The following is a 13,277-nucleotide window of genomic DNA, read 5'->3' as shown; positions in this document are numbered from 1 at the left end:
GAGATTCACCTTTATATTGCTGGGGCTGCAGCGTTTCAGCTATGAAGAGACACTGGATAGGCTAGGGTTGTTTTCCTTAGAGTGGAGAAGGCTGTGGGCGGACCTGATAGAGGCATACAAAATTATGAAGTGCATAGATAGAATAGATAGGAAGAAACCTCTCCCCTTAGCGGAGGTGTCAATAACCAGGGGGCAGGAGGTTTTGAGGGGATTTGAGGGAGCATTTTTTCACCCAGAGGGTGGTTGAAATCTGTAACGCACTGCCTGATGGGGTGGTAGAGGCAGGAACCCTCACAACATTTAAGAAGTATTTAGATGAGCACTTGAAATGACATAGCAAACAGGGCTACAGGCCAAGGGCTGGAAGATGGGATTAGGATCGGTGCTTGATGGCCAGCACGGACACGATGGGCCGAAGGGCCTTTTTCTGCACTGTATAACTCTATGACGTACTCTAGAATTGCCAGTGTTCGCTGTTCTTCTAATCACAGCCTGTTTCTCTTCCATGTTGCTGCTGATAGGGTCACTATTGACCCTAACAACAGCAAACACAGGAGAGAAACGGGTTGTGATTGGAGGAGCAGTCCCCTGCAGAAATCCTCAAACCCACTGTCCCATCCTAAAGACATTTTCAACAAACGCTCTGGGGGCCACATGGATGGGCTTGTGCAGCCCGCACGTTGGACAAGCATGATCTAAACTAAGCCAGCTTCCTTATGGAGCGATCTGCCAGTGTTTTTGGAGAGAGTTTAAACTAACTTGGTTAGGGGTGTGGGAACCAGGAGGTAATACTACAGAGGAATACCGAAGTGCACAGAATATTGGGAGAGGCAGATAGTACTAGAGCAGGAAATAGTAAAGTGTCAGGTGAGTTGTGTAACGGGGAAATGAACCAAGTTCAAATTAGGGTTACTGTACATGTATGAGAATGCGCAGAGTGTGGTAAATAAAATGGTGAGTTTCAAGCACAGGCAGCCACATGGAAATATGATGTTGTGGCATTAACAGAGACCTGGCTCAAAGAAGGGCAGGACTGAGTATTGAATATTCCTGGACACCATTTGTTCAGGAAATATAGGAAAGGAAGGAATTGGGGAGGGGTGGCAGCATTAAGAAGAACATTGTTGTGCTGGACAGAGTCCTCAAGGTAACTCATAGCAATAATTTTGTTTAAAGGTTAAAAATAATGGAGGATGAAAGCTAATCTTAGGTAGAGCTGCATTAACAGATCCAACAGTGTTATCCTGCAACTTTCAAACTTGCAGTCTGATATCCCCAATACCTATGCTTCAAATATTTCCCAAATCAAGGAGCTTCCGTTGTTTCCCATTTCAAACATTAACCTGAAGAAACATTTATGAAATTACCAAGTGATGCCAAAGGAGTAATTCTAAATAAATAAATTCAAAAAAATCACGCAGGAACCAGGCTTTAAGACTATCCTTCCTGAAGATCAATTACTAGAGCAAAAGGTTAACTAAGAGCTCAAGCAAGGGATGCAGTCGTCTCCAAGCACAAAACAGAAAACAATCATTGATAAGAAACAGGATACAATGCCTGTTTAAAGAGAAAGGAGCCTTTCCTTTGTTGGTATTGCATTTCAGCCCACAAGTTACTATGGAGATTGTAGCAACAGTCCTCAAATGAGTCAACCATCATAACGTATTTACTCTTTAAAAAGTGTTTTAGGAATTGGAAGAATACAGTTGGGAATGTGATAAGGCACTACATAATTGCATGTTCATTCGTTCTATTCTCTCCTTTGATGGCTCAGTTGGTGTACACCTGTAGCCAGAAAATGGAAAATGATGATCAGAGCCTCAGCTATTTCTTCCCTTACTTCTCCTAGCAGCTGGGTTATATTTCATCCAGGCCTGGCAATTTGTCCACTTTCAAGGATTCTAAACACCTTAATATTTCCTCCCTCGTGTTATTCTATCCAATATTTCACACTCCTTCTCAAATACACATCTGCTTTGTCCCACTCTTTTATGAAAAGGATACAAATTATTCGTTAAGAACCATGCCCGCATCTTCCGCCTCCTTATGGAAGTTATCTTCTTGGTCTCTAATCGGCCATATTCTTTCATGGGCAGAATACAGGTCATCAGACTTTTCACTTAAGTTAAGCATTAAGTATGAAAAAGATTCCTTGGGTTGCATAAAATTGTAAAGCACAGTATCAACTGTGATCACTGCAAATAAAAAGTCAATGCTCATAAAAATCTCTGGGTATAGAGAAATTCTTTGTAAGCTCAGATTTTCAGTTCAAGGTATTTTATTTTTTAAACACAATAAATCATTACTTTCCTTCCTGTTTACTGACTTTTGTCGCATCATAAAAAGTACATTTATAATTGCTATATACACAATTCTTTAACATTCTTGCTTGAACATCAAAGTCTATATCCGATTACTTGAAATAAAAACAAAAAATGATTGGAATACACAACAGAACCAATGTTTGAGAAAGAAATATTAGGAATTCAATGAATAAGCAAATATTAGAATAGTATAAAATAGTTTAACAAATTAAAAGCCAAGGAAAGAATCAGGTAGTGATCTTTACATTCACAGACCAATGTGTTGAGAAGCATTAACTCCTGTCTACTTACTTCAGCCAGCCAATTGGGCCCCAATTCCAAAAAATTCAAGCATCAATATATGGAAGTCTGTGAAGCTTTGTGTTACATGGCTATATCCATATACTGGTTTATGTATTTTGAAGCAATGTGGAGCAACCCAGTTTGCTCAACTAGCTTTGTTTGGCCACACACATTGAACACAATTTAGTAGAGCTGGTTTCTTCCCTTCCTCCAATCCCCTTACCAACCCAACACCCACCATGCCTCCCGAACACAGTTGATTCAACAAAGTGAGGTGGTATGAAAGCAGTCAAAATGGAAAAAAGTTGTTGCTCTATGCTACATTTTAGCTTCAAATTTACAGATGTGAATTAAGCATAGATACAAACAGTCCTGAGGTTTTTGGGTGCTGTAAAGGAAATTTTCAGCTAATTACAAGCCTGAAAATCACAGAATCTCTTGATAAATCTAAATTTTGTCACTGCAAAAATGATAGTCACCAGAAGAACACTCCCCCACCTGACATTGGTTAGAACGAGCCAGACTAATTGCTGAATGATTGAATAAATTATTACTTTCTATAGATAATATTTCTTCACTGGTTTTAGTGCATTCTAATGTTCTAAAATATGACATTTCCTAATAAAATGTATGAATCTATTAATTAGTCCTGCAAATAAACACATAGGAAATAGGAGGAGTAGGTTACATGGCCCCTCGAACCTGCTGTTAGTCAATAAGATCATGGCTGATCTTTGACCTCAACTCCACTTTCCTGCCCAATCCCCATATCCCGAGTTCAAGAATTTACGATTTACACCTTATGCATTCTGTCCAAGAAGCAACATTCCCACTTTTTAAAAAATCGAGTGATGAAAGATCATCTGATGAAAGATCATTTGACCTGAAATGTTAACTCTGTTTCTCCCCACAGGTACTGCCTGACCTGTTCAGATTTTCCAACATCCTTTTGTTTTTATTCCAGCATTTTTCAAGCATATATTTGGGGTAAAGTACAAGGAAGTTTACTCTGAAACTACTGTCTTATTTTTTGAAATTAAGCTGGAAATGATCACTACTGATAGCTGAAAGAAAATTATTCAGCTCGCAAATGTTTGTTGAGAAAAGATTTGCTGAGGTCTATACTGTCTTTTGTTGTCTTCTGTTCTCCCTAAAACTAATGCATACAGACACACACCCACTAACCCCCCCAAAGCACACACACAGGGGAGAGCTTGGTAACTTGGCAAAAAAGATTAATAAAAAGCGAGGGGAGTTCATTTTAAAAAGAGCGCGGTGAGCGAGGGGAGTTCATTTTAAAAAGAGCGCGGAGAGCGAGGGGAGTTCATTTTAAAAAGAGCGCGGTGAGCGAGGGGAGTTCATTTTAAAAAGAGCGCGGTGAGCGAGGGGAGTTCATTTTAAAAAGAGCACAGTGAGCGAGGGGAGTTCATTTTAAAAAGAGCGCGGAGATTGAAAATAAAAGGAGGGGAAGCTGAAGAGGAGCGGCCAGTGTGTGAGTGGCCCAGTGAAGGAGTAGAGCTTTGAGGCTTTGGCTCGAGAGGCTTCGGTGAGCAGAGGCTGAGGACGAGCTTGCTACCAGTGGGGTAAGGCCGGGTAAGTTCCTTTAATTAAATTAGGAGTAGGTAATGGAGACAGTAGTTAGGGCAGTCGAGTGCTCCGAATGCAGCATGTGGGAAGTCAGGGACAGCACAATTGTCCCTGGTGACACCACCTGCAAAAGATGCATCCAGCTGCAGCTCCTGACAAACCGAGTTAGGGAACTGGAGCTGGGGCTGGATGAACTTCGGATCATTCGGGAGGCAGAGGCAGTAATAGACAGGAGTTTCAGGGAGACAGTCACCCCTAAAAGTCAGGAGACAGGTAGCTGGGTGACTGTCAGGAGAGGGAAGGGGAATAGACAGAAAGAGCAGAGCACCCCTGTGGCCGTTCCCATCAACAATAGGTATACCGTTTTGGATACTGTTGGTGGGGACAACCTACCAGGGACAAGTTGTAGTGGTCGCGTCTCTGGCACCGAGGCTGGACCCTCAGCTCAGAAAGGAGGGAAGGAAAAGAGGAGTGCAGTAGTGATAGGGGATTCGGTAGTTAGGGGGACAGATAAGAGGTTCTGTGGGAGAGATCGAGAATCCTGGATGGTCTGTTGCCTCCCTGGTGCCAGGGTCCGCGATATCTCGGATCGAGTTCTCAGTATTCTCAGGAGGGAGGGTGAGCAGCCAGATGTCGTGGTCCATGTAGGGACCAATGACTTGGATAAGAAGGAGGAGGAGGTCCTGCAAAGAGAGTTTAGGGAGTTAGGTGCAAAGTTGAAGGACAGGACCTCCAGGGTTGCGATCTCAGGAGTGATACTCGTGCCACGTGCTAATGAGGCTAGAAATAGGAGGATAATGCAGCTAAATACGTGGCTAAGGAGATGGTGCAGGAGGGAGGGCTTCATGTTTCTGGACGATTGGGCTCTGTTCCAGGGAAGGTGGGACCTGTTCCGACGGGACGGTTTGCACCTGAACTGGAGGGGGACTAACATCCTTGCGGGTAGGTTTGCTAGTGCTGCTCCGGGGGTTTTAAACTAGATATGCAGTGGGAGGGGAACCAAAGTGTTAGAGCAGATAGTGAGGTGGAGGAGGATAAAGGTCAAGCGAGGAATGCATGTATAGACAGAAATCAAAGGTTTGTACGGGATAGAAATGTTCCCAGGTGCATCTACTTCAATGCAAGGAGTATTGTCGGAAAGGCAGCGGAGCATAGGGCTTGGATTGGCACATGGGATTACGACATTATTGCTATTAGTGAGACTTGGTTGCAGGAGGGGCAGGACTGGCAGCTCAATGTTCCAGGGTTCCATTGTTTCAGACATGATAGAGGGGGAGGGGTGAAAGGGGGAGGATGGCATTACTAGTCAGGGAAAATATCACAGCTGTGCGTAAGCAGGACAGCCCGGAGGGCTCATCTACAGAGACCATATGGGTGGAGCTGAGGAACGGGAAAGGTGTGAACACACTAATAGGGTTGTATTATAGACCGCCCAATAGTCAGAGAGAATTGGAGGAGCAAATCTGTAGAGAGATAGCAGACCGATGTAAGAAACAGAAAGTTGTGATAGGAGATTTTAACTTTCCACATATTGACTGGGACTCCCATACTGTAAAAGGGCTGGATGGCTTGGAGTTTGTCAAATGTGTTCAGGAAAGTTTTCTAAATCAATATATAGAGGTACCAATGAGAGAGGATGCAATACTTGATCTCCTATTAGGGAACCAGACAGGTCAGGTGACAGAAGTAAGTGTAGGCAAACATTTTGGGTCCAGTGACCACAATGTCATTAGTTTTAAGTTAATTATGGATAAGGATAGGTCTGCTCCTCGAGTTGAGATTCTAAATTGGAGAAAGGCCAATTTTGTGGAAATGAGAAAGGATCTAGGAAGAGTGGATTGGGATAAGTTGTTTTCTGGCAAGGATGTGTTCAGTAAGTGGAAGGCATACAAAGGCGAAATTTTGAGAGTGCAGAGTTTGCATGTTCCTGTAAGGATTAAAGGCAAAGTTAACAGGCATAGGGAACCTTGGTTTTCAAGGTTCTGGTTGGCGTTCTGGTTAAGAAGAGGAGAGAGGTGTATAGCAGGTATAGGCAACATGGAGCAAATGAGGTACTTGTAGAGTATAGAAAATGTAAGAAAATACTAAAGAAGGAAATCACGAAGGCAATAAGAAGACATGAGGTTGCTTTGGCAGATAATGTGAATGTAAACCCAAAGGGTTTCTACAAGTATATTAAGAGTAAAAGGATAGTAAGGGACACTATTGGTCCCCTTGAAGATCAGAGTGGTCGTCTATGTTTGGAGCCTCACGAGATGGGGGAGATCTTAAACAGTTTTTTTGCATCAGTATTTACTCAGGAAACTGGCATAGTGAATAAGGAAGGAAGGGAAACAAGCAGTAGTGTCATGGAACATATAGAGATTAAAGAGGTGGAGGTGCTTGCTGCCTTACAGCGAATAAGGGTAGATAAATCCCCCGGGCCTGACATGATATTCCCTCGGACCTTGAGGGAGACTAGTGTAGAAATTGCAGGGGCCCTGGCAGAAATATTTAAAATGTCCTTAGCCACGGGTGAGGTGCCGGAGGATTGGAGGGTAGCTCATGTTGTTCCGTTGTTTAAAAAAGGCTCCAAAAATAAACCAGGTAATTACAGGCCAGTGAGCCTGACGTCAGTAGTAGGTAAATTATTGGAAGCTGTTCTGAGAGATCGGATATACAATTATTTGGACAGCCAAGGGCTGATTAAGGATAGTCAGCATGGCTTTGTGCGTGGTAGGTCGCGTTTAACGAACCTTGTAGAGTTTTTCGAGGAGGTTACCAAGAAAGTAGATGAAGGAAAGGCTGTGGATGTTGTCTACATGGACTTTAGTAAGGCCTTTGACAAGGTCCCTCATGGGAGGTTAGTTCAGAAGGTTCAGATACTTGGTATCCATGGAGAGGTTGTAAACTGGATTCGAAATTGGCTGTGTGAGAGAAGACAGAGAGTGGTAGTGGATGATTGCTTCTCAGACTGGAGGTCTGTGACTAGAGGTGTGCCTCAGGGATCTGTACTGGGACCATTGTTGTTTGTTGTCTATATCAATGATTTGGATGATAATGTGGTAAATTGGATCAGCAAGTTTGCTGATGACACTAAGATTGGAGGCATTGTGGACAGCGAGGAAGGCTTTCAAAGCTTGCAGAGGGATCTGGACCAACTGGAAAAATGGGCCAGAAAATGGCAGATGGAATTTAATGCAGAAAAGTGTGAGGTGTTGCATTTTTGAAGGACAAACCAAGGTAGGACATACACAGTAAATGGTAGGGCACTGAGGAGTGCGGAGGAACAAAGGGATCTGGGAGTTCAGATACATAATTCCCTGAAAGTGGCGTCACAGGTAGACAGGGTTGTAAAGAAAGCTTTTGGCATACTGGCCTTCATAAATCAAAGTATTGAGTATAGGAGCTGGGATGTTATGGTGAGGTTGTATAAGACATTGGTGAGGCCAACTTTGGAGTATTGTGCGCAGTTCTGGTCGCCTAACTACAGGAAGGATATCAATAAGATTGAAAGAATGCAGAGAAGATTTACTAGGATGTTGCCGGGTCTTAAGGAGTTGAGTTACAGGGAAAGATTAAACAGGTTAGGACTTTGTTCCTTGGAGCGTAGAAGAATGAGGGGAGATTTGATAGAAGTTTACAAAATTATGAGGGGTATAGACAGAGTAAATGCGAGTAGGCTCTTTCCACTTAGATTAGGAGAGATAAACACGACAGGACATGGCTTTAGGGTGAAAGGGGAAAGGTTTAGGGGGAACATTAGGGGGAACTTCATCACTCAGAGTGGTGAGAGTATGGAATGAGTTGCCATCTTACGTGGTAAATGCGGGCTCTCTCAAGTTTTAAGAATAAATTGGATAGATACATGGATGGGAGAGGTCTGGAGGGTTATGGACTGGGTGCAGTTCAATGGGATTAGCGGAATAATATTTCGGCATAGACTAGAAGGGCCGAATGGCCTGTTTTCTGTGCTGTAGTGTTCTATCGTTCTGTGGTTCTAATCATAGCCATCAGCTGGGGGCAATTCACACGCTGATCTTTCTTCCTGAGAAAAGAAGTTCCAGGTTCCTATTTAGCGTCACTTCTTTCTAAAAGCCTTTTTTACTATTGAATTTTTCCTGCCCATCACTGCCTTCTAAGAACAGAGTTGAGGTTTCCCAAACAAACAATCTTCCATAACAAACAAAAAAGGGAGATTTTAATCACATTACACTAGGTTGCATTTGAACCAAATTCTGGGGATAAAAGCTAGTGCACTAACCCAATGTTCCACCACATTCACCAGATCATCTCTCTAAACAGCATGAAGAAGGCAGAGTAAATTGTACTGAAATTGGAGATATTACTACGTATCAAATACATGTTAGGGAAAACCATACAGCTTGAGCTAAATGGTATATTAGTAAAGAAAACTTACAACAAAGGTAATTCGATAATGAGATGTACTAGATTACATATCAATTCCTCCAGGAGATCTTCTGCCTCAGCCCCTGAAAGAGATTTAATGAAGTATATAAATATAAAAATGGCAGTAAAACTCTCCTTGTATCTATTGCTGTATGTTTGCAATCATTCTTTGATATGCAAATATTTCATCAGCAAACTCAGAACTCCCTCCACCCTCGACTGCACTCCTTCCCTGCCCTCACCCAGATCCCACATATCTGTGCTCAGTAATCAGGGTCACAATTTACCAAACAGGTCAGCTTATCATTTCTCAGTACATATTATACCTCTCAAGTACTCTCTCAGTGTTGCTTTCACGACAGCCATGTTGGTAATTTATATTGGTCAGTACAAAACTAAGACAATGCAGACAAGGAATATCTCAAGTCTGATCCCTATAAGGGCCAAGTTAGCTGAAGTGAAAGCAAGGAGGTTTCCTGCCCTGATTACAATCTGCAATCGCTGCTAGTAAGTGCATGTGTGCAACTGTGTCAAGGTCGACAAGATTGGGCTGTTCATAATCAGATACTATACCAACGCTCACTGTCTAGGCTTAAATATTAGTAACCACTTAGGGAATGTATCAGAGGGGTCCCAATACCTGTGAAGTCATATCCTAGCTTGAGTGGCCACTTTCAGGAGAGATTAGGAGAAATTTGTGTATTTTGCTTTTAAATTGAATTCTTGATGTGTATTTGAATATTTAAAAAATGTAGTAGAGAACGTAAAAGGAAATTTTACTGTTTAGGACACCAAGATCTCAAACGGAGGTCCTCAGATCCTAGGGCATAAGAAGAGGGATCCCAGAATCTTAATATCTTTGTTCTGTCATCATCGGAAATGTCAACTTTGCTTATTTATTGCTGTGTGCAATTAAAACAATTTGATTTTTTTGCTACCCTTTGGGTGGTTGCTGCTGTTTTTCAAGAGTTCATGTAACCTTAGCAACCCACTAAATTGAATATAAAAGCGGCTTTGGAAATCTTTAAATAAGCAATATAAACAGGAAAAACGTATTTGCATTTTAAGTGACAAACACTGGAATCTTGAACAATCTTTTCCTGCATAATTCTAAATCTGATGTTTTGTGGTTGCTTCAATATATTCAAGCACAAAAACATAATTTACTGTGATAGTTATTTCCACTCTCATTCTTTCCCTTCATACAATGTCTAGCAAACTTTCAGCAGCATCTCCTTCCATCTTTTTAGCAAACATTTCTGGAACATTTTGTAGGGAGGTCCCTACAGTCAACAGTGCTAAAATTTTGCTTTAGTGCCTCTGGGCTGGGAGAAGCAGCCAGTGCACCTGGACTTTCCAATAAGGCAAGAACAAGATCAGATTCTGCTTTAGTGCCACCTGCAGTTGAATAAGCTGCGATCTCTTACTCTAAAGCGTGATTGGGATAAGGTATCGGGACAGATTGTTTAAAGTGCCTGTTCATACATTGAGTAAATCTGGAGCCAGTCATTTCCTTAACATGGTTTTATTCACAAAATCACAAAGAGCAGACAAAGATGCCCCTTCTCCTCATCCTACACTGCTGTAAACCAGTTCTTACATACTTAAGAATAATTCCCTCATCTTCCCCTAATTACAAACAGCTGCTCTCTCTTACAAACTAAAGCATGCATTTCATTGTAACAGGATGCCACAGATAACAGTCATAAAAATGAACCCTAAGATGAGTCAATAAATGCAGGAGCGATTAGAAGATATTTTTAAGGAATATATAATGCAATATAAACAGTAAAAGTAAAATTTTAAGACTCAAGTAAAACTTATGAGCATGACTCAAGAGACACAAATATATTGTAATAAAGTTAGCTAAGGATTTTAAATTTCTCGCTTTTCCTCTTTGTTTTGCATACCATAAGATAATGGTGCCCTCTCTTGATAAGTAAAATTAAGCTGTAGCTCCTCTTCAGGCATTTGGCTGACAAAGACTTTCAACAAACAGCGAATGATGAACAGGGCATTGTGGGCCTGCCAAATAAACAGCTGGCTGATGGGGAAAAACACAAACATAACGAGAATTACGAATATGCAATTTACAACCAGTTAATATAAATCACACTAGGAAATACTGAATAGTACATGCCAATAACAATAACTTGTTTTCCATAACTGTTGTGCGTTTAGCTGCAGTGACTCTATAATGGCACCCACTTTTGCAAAATGAGTTCACATTTTTGATGACTCAATATTGAGGAAATAATAAGTGCACACCAAAAGGTTCTACACAAAGTATTCACAGATGGATTTACTTTTTTTTAAATTTTATACGACACGATTCCTATGCAAAATAATTAAAACCATCATAGGTTAACCAATTACTCAACAGCATCACAAGCTTCACATTCCTATACAGGCTAGGAATCGTGCAACATGTAACTCACCTCCTGACTCCCAAAAGCCTGTCCACCATCTACAAGGCACAAGTCAGGAGTGTGATGGAATACTCCCCACTTGCCTGGATGAGTGCAACTCCTACAACACTCAAGAAGCTGGACACTGTCCAAGACAAAGCATTCCGCTTGATTGGCACCACATCCACAAACATTCACTCCCTCCACCACCGATGCACAGTAGCAACAGTGTGTACCATCTACAAGATGCACTGCAGGAATTCATCAAGGCTCCTTCGACAGCACCTTCCAAACCCACGACCATTACCACCTAGAAGGCCAAAGGGAACACCACCACCTGGAAGTTCCCCATCAAGTCACTCACCACCCTGTCTTGGAAATATATCACCGTTCCTTCACTGTTGCTGGGTCAAAATCCTGGAACTACCTTCCTAACAGCACAGTGGGTGCACCTACACCACATGGACTGCAGCAGTTCAAGGAGGCAGCTCACTGCCACCTTCTCAAGGGCAACTAGGAATGGGCAATAAATGCTGGCCCAGCCAGCGAAGCCCACATCCAGTGAATGAATTTTTTTTTAAAACGGTCCTGCTATGATAAATGCATGGCACCATTCAGTTCAACGGCTCCACCACTTAACAGTTTTGAGATGAAGAATGGGATGAAACAGGGCTATGTCTTAGCCCCTACTCTGTTTGGTACCTTTTTCTCTGTCCTACTAATCGATGCTTTCCCTATTGACATGGAAGGAATGCACCTCCAAACATGATCAGACAGGGAACTCCTCAACCTATCAAGGCTGAAAGCCAAGACAAAAGTGTGGTATATCCTGATCAGAGAACTTCTGTATGCTGATGATGCTGCACTAGTTGCCCAGGCAGGAGGCCAACTCCAAAAGTTCATGGGTCATCCATCCCATAGTTGTGTCATGTTCTCCCTCCCAATCATGTCAAGAAAGCTTTAGTTATGGAATAGGAGTGTTATGACTCCACCTGTGATCAGGCTGAACAAAACACCACAGGAAGCAATTAGCAAATTTTGCTACCTTGGATCTACGATGACAGACAACCTGTCTCTTGACGAAGGGCTCAGCACACGTATTGGAAAGGCAACCACCAAATTTGGTCAAGTAACAAAACAGGCATGATAAAACAACAAATTTACTTGCAGGACCAAAATGGTTATCTACAAGGCCTGTATTCTCAGCACACTGCTGTATTGTAGTAAAGCCCAGATAACTTACACCTACCAAGAACAAAGAGTCAATACCTTTCATCTCCAGTGTCTACGACACATTCTCGGCATCACTTGGAAAGACAATGAAGCAGTCCTTTCTAGAGCAAACATGCTGAGCATGCTAGTGCTAGTCAAGCGAAGAAGGCTTCGCCGTCTTGGGCATGTGCACAGGATAGAAGATGGCCTCATCTGCAAAGGTGTGTTTTACAGGGAGGTAGCCCTTCTGAGAGACAGCCAGGTGCCCGAAGCTCCAATTCAAGGATGCGATCAATAGACGTGAAAGCCCTCAACATCAATCATGGCAAGTGGGAAACTCCAACTGATGATTGATGCTAATGGCAATACCAGTTGTGGGCAGGAATTTGCCATCATGATAACATGTGGTTTCAGGAGCTCCAAAGCAAATGCCAACCCTGCAAAGGAGGCATCAGTAAAGATCATCCCAAACTACTGGAAAGGGACAACTTCACCTGCCACTTGTGGCAAACTTTGCCTTTCCAGAATTGACTTGTTCAGCCATCAAAAGAAGTGTAGCAGATGATCTCATCTGACCTCCCCAAAGTTCTGAGGCTGCATTCCCATCATCTCGCACAGATGGAAGGATGCCAACCACTGGATTGCTAACTCCATAGTTGGCAGCATGCATTTGTAAGGGAACTGGAAATTTTGATTCAGAAACATATGATTCAGTGAATTCAGTGAAGTTGCTTCACTAAAATAACCATCACTAGATTCTTACTGTCTACATATGATGTGGGGGAGGGGTGGGAAGAAGGGAGCGTTTTACTATAAAGCACTTGCAGCTCCACTTGTTAATAAAATGTTCCATGTAAACAGGATGTTGAAGGAAGTTGCCTTTCTCTCAGAGGATGGTTGTTTGGCACAAAAAGTAAAACTTAAATAAATAATATAACTGGTACTGGCTTTGAATTCAGTCTTAGTTTAAGTTTACTCTCAATGCTGTTCATGGGTCCTTGCTGTGCATAAATTTGCATCTCCCAACAAAACAAGTCTCTATACTTCAAAAATATAATATTTACTGAAGTACTTT

General features: G+C 42.1%; 1 protein-coding gene across 5 annotated transcripts in view; it reads right to left on the bottom strand.

Annotated features, from left to right (window-relative positions):
• The window catches only part of dym (dymeclin), a 531,615-nt gene that overhangs the window by 448,801 nt on the left and 69,537 nt on the right, over window positions 1-13,277 (bottom strand). For all 5 annotated transcript variants that reach the window (XM_078552754.1, XM_078552781.1, XM_078552773.1 and 2 more), the window contains exons 5-6: window positions 10,493-10,626; window positions 8,593-8,665 (exon numbers count right to left, since the gene is read on the bottom strand). In XM_078552754.1, the coding sequence (XP_078408880.1) occupies window positions 8,593-8,665; window positions 10,493-10,626 (207 nt within the window). The remainder of the gene's footprint in view (window positions 1-8,592; window positions 8,666-10,492; window positions 10,627-13,277) is intronic.

This window comes from Cetorhinus maximus, chromosome 1, assembly GCF_964194155.1.
Source record: "Cetorhinus maximus chromosome 1, sCetMax3.hap1.1, whole genome shotgun sequence".
In the NCBI taxonomy this organism is placed as follows: Eukaryota; Metazoa; Chordata; class Chondrichthyes; order Lamniformes; family Cetorhinidae; genus Cetorhinus; species Cetorhinus maximus.
The sequence above is the reverse complement of the archived record's forward strand: the minus strand, read 5'-3'. Positions and strand labels throughout refer to the sequence as shown.